The 7,859-nt window shown below is 39.7% G+C and overlaps 1 protein-coding gene across 4 annotated transcripts in view; it reads left to right on the forward strand.

Moving 5' to 3' along the window:
* The window catches only part of setd3 (SET domain containing 3, actin histidine methyltransferase), a 74,318-nt gene that overhangs the window by 48,033 nt on the left and 18,426 nt on the right, over positions 1 to 7,859 (forward strand). For all 4 annotated transcript variants that reach the window (XM_032500655.1, XM_032500653.1, XM_032500654.1 and 1 more), the window contains 2 exons: positions 2,479 to 2,645; positions 6,482 to 6,567. In XM_032500655.1, the coding sequence (XP_032356546.1) occupies positions 2,479 to 2,645; positions 6,482 to 6,567 (253 nt within the window). The remainder of the gene's footprint in view (positions 1 to 2,478; positions 2,646 to 6,481; positions 6,568 to 7,859) is intronic.

A 7,859-nucleotide genomic window follows, 5' to 3' on the forward strand; every position in this document is an offset into this window, starting at 1 on the left:
AGCTTTGTATCAGATTTCATGGCTCTAGTAGTAGAAGTAGTCTTTTCTAGGAAATTTAGGGTCAGGGTCAGTTCTTATAGGTGTGACATCACAAATCAGGAAAGTGCGCCTTTAAAGGTAAAAAGTCTAAAATTCTGAACTCTGGAATTTAATAAAATAAATAAATATAATAATAAACTAAATTAAATGGCCAGATTTTCATTCAAGGTCTTAAATTTAATTTAGTCAGGTCTCAAAAAGGTTTTACTCTTCATTTCCAGAAAGGCTTGCCGCAGAAAGAAACTGTATCGTAGCCTTCAAGGTGGAGGTCTAGAGCAGAACGCTCTCTGGTTTGGTGTGTTCGGTGTGCTCCCCCAATGAGAGTGTGTGCCCCATGTTGGCTGAGTCCAGCAGCAGCCCAGGTTCGAATCCGAACCCTGCGGCCCCTTGCTGCGTGTCATCCCCCATCTCTCTCCCCCTTTCATGTCTATCCACTGTCACTAATAAAGGGAAAAGACCCAAAACAAAATCTTGAAAAAAAGCTGTTTAACGACGATTTGACCAGCAGGTAACGTTACGTTTATCTGCTACTCTGGAATTTCCCCTTGGAAATCATAAAGTATCTATCAAGCAATCAATCAATCAATAAAGTACCTATCTATCTATCTGTCTATCTGTCTTATAACATTTAACTGAGCGGTGAGTTTTCAGTGTTAAATACTGCTGCTGATATTCATGCACGACTGTTGTTGGTGATTTACAGAGGTGAAAGACTCCGATCATGTATTGCAGTAAAAGTAGAGTTCTAGAGTTACACACTACTTGTCAGTCCTACATTCAACATCTTCAATAATACTTTTACTTACTTTAATAGTACAAAAGTATTATCAAAATATACTTTAGTATAGTACTAAAAGTAAAAGTGCAGTGTAAAATATCTCTTTTTATTGGATTATATTATAATCCTATGAATTGTATTAAATATGGAATACAATGTTTTATTTAATTCAAGTAGCCTACATGTACATAATTATTTTCGAGGGTTAAAAGGTTTACATTTTCCCCTATTTTGTCGAAATAAGTACGAAGTTGGCATTAACTTTAATTTGAAATGGTATTAAAAAGGTCTTAAAAAGCCTTGACTTTAAGTACCCAGCTCCAGGTACGACGCCGAAATGATAATCACGATTATTTTGATCAATATTGTGATCACAGTTAACACGATTATTTGTTGATTTTAACCAAAACAAATGTTATAGTCACAAGGCTATTTATAACTTCTTTCCCATCCATATATTGTGCTACATTCCTCTTATGTTGAAGTTGTATGTTGTACATACATACAGCTGCAACACATGTAAATGAAAATTATCTGAAATAAATAGCCTAGGATATATTTAAAAAAAAAAAAAGTATCTCTGTGAAAGCTCCTTCACTTGTTTTCAACAATAACTGATTAAAAGAGCCAGGGAGAGAGAGGGAGTGCGATGGACGTACTCACAGAGAGACGGCTGACTCATTACGAATGGTCCAGCAGGCTCCGTCTCACACGCTATTACTCTACGAACTGAAGTTAGTTGCTTCAATAACTTCTTCTGTGTGGCCGCCGCAATAGCAGTTACCAGCGGAAACACTGGTACAAATACAGGTTTGGCTCTCATGCTTAACAATATATAGCTTTGTTAATAACTATTCAAACTGTGGACAAATGTCTGAAGTGTGACACTGGCGCTGTCGCCGCTCTGTCTCTGTTTTTGGGGAGCCTGTGTGAGTTAATGGGGGCGGGGCTGCGTTGAGAGTAAGAGGAGAGAGCCACACAGGCACGGCTTTACAGAAAAAATGGGTCATGTAACGTAAAATTAAACCATATCAATATAAACACCATTGCTTCGTTTGTTGAGAGGCAGCGGATGCGACCTAGAGGGAAAATATTACTCGAGCCCTGTGAGATAACAGACCCTAACTAGCACTGACTAGTTAGGGTCAAAAATGTCAGACGGGACAAAATGTTGCGTTAACTGGTGAAATTAATAGGGATGAACCTTGAGACCAACGTATAACCGAGTGCTATCTGTTGAATTTTCCTCCCGTTACTCTGTCCTCTGTGACTGTCTACATCTTGAAACTAAGCTGCACGATGCAAAGAACAACTCTGACTGGCTCATGATCAGACAGTTGTTTACGGAGCGGTAGGTGGGCTTGCAAAAAAAAACTCAGCGTTCTGTGAAATGACGCATTTAAAAAAAAAAAACGCTCGATTACGCAAATTTGATCGTGGGAAGCCTAAATGGTGATCGTGATTAAAATTCGGTTAATTGTGCAGCCCTAATATAAAGCATGCTTAGCCAACACACGTAGTGACAGTACAATAAGCCTTTACATAAAGGAAGGAAAACGAAGCAAAGACAGCGTATGATTTAAAGGATCTTCAATAATATAACTGCACTCAATACAGGTGATGATAATGGTGTTGATGCTGATGATTTATTCTTCCTGTAGATCTACATCTTCTATGGCACAAGATCCAATGCCGAGTTTGTGATCCACAGCGGCTTCTTCTTCCAAGACAACGCCCACGACCGAGTGAAGATCAAGCTGGGCGTCAGTAAGAGCGAGCGCCTCTACGCCATGAAGGCTGAGGTGCTGGCTCGGGCAGGCATTCCAGCGTATGTCCAATTCCTCTTTTTCTCCCAACAGGGTGTCTAGGACAAACACTCCTCTTTCTTTCTACTAGTGTCTGCTCTCATTAGTAACTCATTCTGCAAAGCGTTACTCTAAAGCTTTTAATATGGGTCAAGGAGAGCTTTAGGCTCATGACTAACTCCATGCACCTTTCATAAAGCCACAGTGCACTTTTTTTCTTCCTATAATAGATATTTTAACCAATTAGGCGCCCCTTTGGCATAATTGAAACACGTGAAATAAATGTTGCAGCAGGTTTCTTTTTTTTTTTCTCCCCCACCCCACCAAGTATCAATTTACCATTCGCCCTAACACTTTCATCTCCAAGAAGCTTAATCATTTTATCATTAGCCCCTTAATTGTATGCAGCATTCTTTTCTCTGCATTTTTAATCAGACGCCTTATAATCTCTTATTGATGACAGTCTGAATCTCAACAGTGGAAATTAAATGAAACAGTCCCCGTTGTTGCAGCGGTGCTCTATTAAACTGACAGATATGCTTGGAGATCATTTTCAAAGGAAACGGCAACCGATTCAGTGTCGGACCTCGTTGAGATTTTGAGCAGCAGCTATCATCGTAAAAAGAGTATGATGATGATTTTTCAACTTAGAAATCACTCCTTCTGCCTCCACTTCATTGCTGTCTGAAAAGTGGTCACATTTGCGTATTCATTTGCAAATCTGTAATTAGCTTGTCTTTGTAAGTCTACAAAAACAAGCGTTCACCACGCTGGATACTCAATTGCTGAAGCAGTGGACAGAGGGATAATTTAATATGAGTGGGGAGGCAGCTCTAATGTGTTTGTGCGATGTAATAATGCCGACCCTGTGCTACCGATCGCCACATCGATCACTTTGGTGAAATAGGGGGGAAATATTGTCCTCTTCCAAATTACCTCAGTGGGTAATGTTATGATGGGGAATGGAGTCTTGGGTCACACTTGTTTCATATATTTTCTGTCACACTGCTGACTTCACAATCACAATAAATACTTTGAAGAGCAACAGTAATATTATTGTTTAGAGACAGAAGAAAGAAGAGTTTGATTTGATAGAATCAGTTAATGTGCAGCAGTGGTGGTGTATTTTGAAAACCATGCTTATTTGTGTGTAAAAGGGTCACATTTCAGATTTGTAGTTTGCTGCTTTTGTTAAAAATCCTTGTACCCCATAGCAAAAGACAAATTAATATCTTAAGTATAAAGTTGTTTTGTACAGTTTTTTTGTTTTTTTTATTCCTTTGTCAAACAGATAATTGAAAGAAACAGTTCACCATTTTGAAAAAATACGCTTATGCTGCGTTCTTTATAAGAGTTGGATGAGAAGATTTATGTCAATCTCATGATGAAGTCAGGACATGGTTAGCCTAGTTAAGCATAAAGACTGTAAGCAGGGGGACATGGCTTGTCTGGTTCTGTTTAAAGTGAGCATGTATTATGTTGTCTTTTTAACCAGTACATGAACAGTAACATAAAAAACAGCTTGGAACTTTAGGGGGTTACATTCTGGAGCTATTACTTAGTGGCAGTTTATTAATACACCCAGCACTTCAATGCAGCGTCTCCAAATTAGAATACAATAGAATGGAATTCACTTTATTGTCCCTGAGGGGAAATTTGTCTCAGACACAGTGCTACAATGTGTTGTTTCACAACAAAAACATGTAGTTGAAAGAAAACTGATGATGAGCACAGGTTTTGGTAGGTAGCTACCAAACACCGACGTCACTGTGGCAACAGGACTCTTGGAAGCTATACACTGCATCTGACTGTTGTTCACCAACAAGTAGTTGTGACATATGGGAAATATATATATATATATTTACACTACCGTTCAAAAGTTGGGGTCACCCAAACAATTTTGTGTTTTCCTGAAAAGTCCCACTTATTTACCACATACGTTGGAAATGAATAGAAAATAGAGTCAAGACATTGAACGGTTAGAATAATGATTTGTATTTGAAATAAGATTTTTTTTACATCAAACTTTGCTTTCGTCAAAGAATCTCCATTTGCAGATTACAGCATGCAGACTTTGGCATTCTAGCTGGTAATTTGTTGAGGTTACTGGAGAAATGCACCCCAGCTCCAGAAGCAGCTCCCACAAGTTGGATTGGTTGGATGGGCAATTCTTGCGTACCATAGGTCAAGCGCTCCCACAACAGCTGTGATGGGGTTCAGATCTGGTGACTGCGCTGGCCACTCCCTTACCGATAGAATACCAGCTGCCTGTTCTGCTCTAAATAGTTCTTGCACATTGGAGGTGTGTTTAGGGTATTGTCCTGTTGTAGGATGAAATGGCTCCAATCAAGCTGTCCACTGGGTATGGCATGGCGTTGCAAAATAGAGTGATAGCCTTCCTATCAGAATCCCTTTTACTGTACAAATCTCCCACCTTACCAGCACCAAAGCAAACCAGACCATCATATTACCTCACCATGCTTAACAGATGGCTCAGGCATTCTCCAGCATCTTTTCATTTGTTCTGCGTCTCACCAACGTTCTTCTTTGTGATCCAAACACCTCAAACTTGGATTCATCCGTCCACAACACTTTTTTCCAGTCTTCCTCTGTCCAATGTCTGTGTTCTTTTGCCCATTTAACTTTTTCTTTATTGGCCAGTCTCAGATATGGTTTTTCTTTGCCAATCTGCTGAAGCCCAGAATCCCGCTGCGCCCTCTTCACGTGAGATGTTGACACTGGTGTTTGCGGGTACTATTTAATGAAGATGCCAGTTGGGGACTGTGAGGCGTCTGTTTCTCAAACTAGAGACTCTAATGTACTTATTCTTGCTCAGTTGTGCAACGCGGCCTCCCACTTTTTTTTCTACTCTGGTAGAGCCTGTTTGTGCTGTCCTCTGAAGGGAGTAGTACACACCGTTGTAGGAAATCTTCAATTTCTTAGCAATGTCTCGCATGGAATAGCCTTCATTTCTAGAACAAGAATAAGACTGTCGAGTTTCAGATGAAAGTTCTCTTTTTGGCCATTTTGAGCGTTTAATGACCCACAAATGGTGATGCTCCGAAACTCAATCTGCTCAAGGAAGGTCAGTTTTGTAGCTCCTGTAACGACCTAAACTGTTTTCAGATGTGTGAACATGATTGCACAAGGGTTTTCTAACATCAATTAGCCTTCTGAGCCAATGACCAACACATTGTACCTTAGAACACTGGAGTGATAGTTGCTGGAAATGGGCCTCTATACACTATGTAGATATTACCAAAAACAGACATTTGCATAGAATAGTCATTTACCACATTAGCAATGTATAGAGTGTATTTCTTCAAAGTTAAGACTAGTTTAAGTTATCTTCATTAAAAAAAGTACAGCTGTCCTTCAAAAATAAGGACATTATTGAGACCCCAAACTTTTGAACGTGTATATATATATATATATATATATATATATAATATATATATATATATATATATATATACTTTTTTTTTTAACTATATTTTACTTTGGACTAAACCAGGCTAGCTGTTTCCCACTGTGCCCAGTCTTTGGGCTAATTAAGCTAACCATGTCCTGACTCTAACCGTACTGAACACAGACATGAGATTGATTTCAATATTCTTATTTTACTCTCAAAAAGAAAAAGCAGGTAAGCCCATTTCTTAAAATGTCGATCCTTTAAGTTTTTTTGTTGTTGCTGTCATTTCAGAATGTGTATTACAGGCTGATTGTGCTATATGTGTAGCTTCTTATCACACGATCAGACAGGTTTTTATATGTTAATAGTGCACATATTTTCTTTTTTTTTTATTTCTTGGATGTGTTTAGTGATTTATTACTAATATTACCAATGTTTCGTTTTCAGGTCCTGCATCTTTGCTCTGCACTGTAATGAACCCCCCATTTCAGCCCAGCTCCTGGCCTTCCTCAGAGTCTTCTGCATGACAGAAGGTAGACACTGACCAATACACACAGGTATGTCCGAACTGGAGGACATCTAAACCACACACACACACACACCACCACACACACACACACAACACACACACACACACCCACACACACACACACACAACACCACACACACACACCACACTGTGAAAGCGTACTTGGAGCAAAATACGCCACAGTTTCCAATGCTTCTCCGTGACCATTGTCAAGCAACTGCTTCCTCTGCACATCAGTGGAGGGAAGTAGATGGAGAGGAGATAGAGGTATAGGAGAAAGAGAGGAAAAGAGCAAGGCCTGTCCAATCCTGAGCTGGTTAATTGATCAAGGCAGGCCACCAGATGTGTAGAGGGAGCAATCCACCAGGGGATTTACAATATTCATTGACGCATGCGGAATGGCACCGGTGTCATAAATCCCCAACCACACAAGGCCACATCCTCCTCTGTCACGGGACTCATCTTCAGGAACACGCTTGATATATTATTCACATATTTTGCCGCATGTTAATTTTTAAAATGGCCCCTATGCCTTTGGATGCGTATGTGTGAGGGGTGGGGGGTATCATTGTGTGTATATGTATGTGTGTGTGTGTGTGTGTGTGTGTGTGTGTGTGTGTGTGTGTGTGTTGACATTCCTTAACAGTTGTGGCATGATGGAATAGTGTGTACTCTCAACCAGGGAGCTGTAGTTCATGTGAAAAAAGCCATGTTTTAGTCCATAGATGAAAGGCAGCAGGTTAAAAAAGCAAGAAAAGACTCTCAATGACTTCTTTTACACATGACAGAAATGTACATCTTAATCTTTACAAAAAAAGTATGTTCAGGAAATAACAACACAGTGTTGGAAGGTCAAGACTGGCTGGCTAAGTGTTAAATGTTTGACTCAAAATTAAAGAGATAGTAGATAGAGAGAGACTATGTGTTTTTCAGTGTCAAATGAGAAGTTTATTATTTCAGTTCTGTGTCCAAAACTGAAACAGTTAAGTCTGCTTTGAGTATAGACATGGGCTTATAGAGAGCACATTAACCTTAAATTAGCTAAATGTTTCATTTTAGCCATTATAGATTTGACGCTAGCTCAAGGTGATCTTCTCTGCTGCTAGTGATGTTTGACATTTTAACCAGCAAAAACAACAGTCACCACCGACAAAAAATGTGAAGCCTGCAACAAGAATCTTTCTAGATGGGGCAACCTCTATCTCACCCATTAAGAGCGTTCGCCCCATGTTGGTTGAGGCCTTTGCAGCCCGCGTTGGAATCCGACCTGCGGCCCTTTGCTGTGTGTCATCCCCC

The sequence above is a fragment of the Etheostoma spectabile genome, chromosome 20, assembly GCF_008692095.1.
Source record: "Etheostoma spectabile isolate EspeVRDwgs_2016 chromosome 20, UIUC_Espe_1.0, whole genome shotgun sequence".
In the NCBI taxonomy this organism is placed as follows: Eukaryota; Metazoa; Chordata; class Actinopteri; order Perciformes; family Percidae; genus Etheostoma; species Etheostoma spectabile.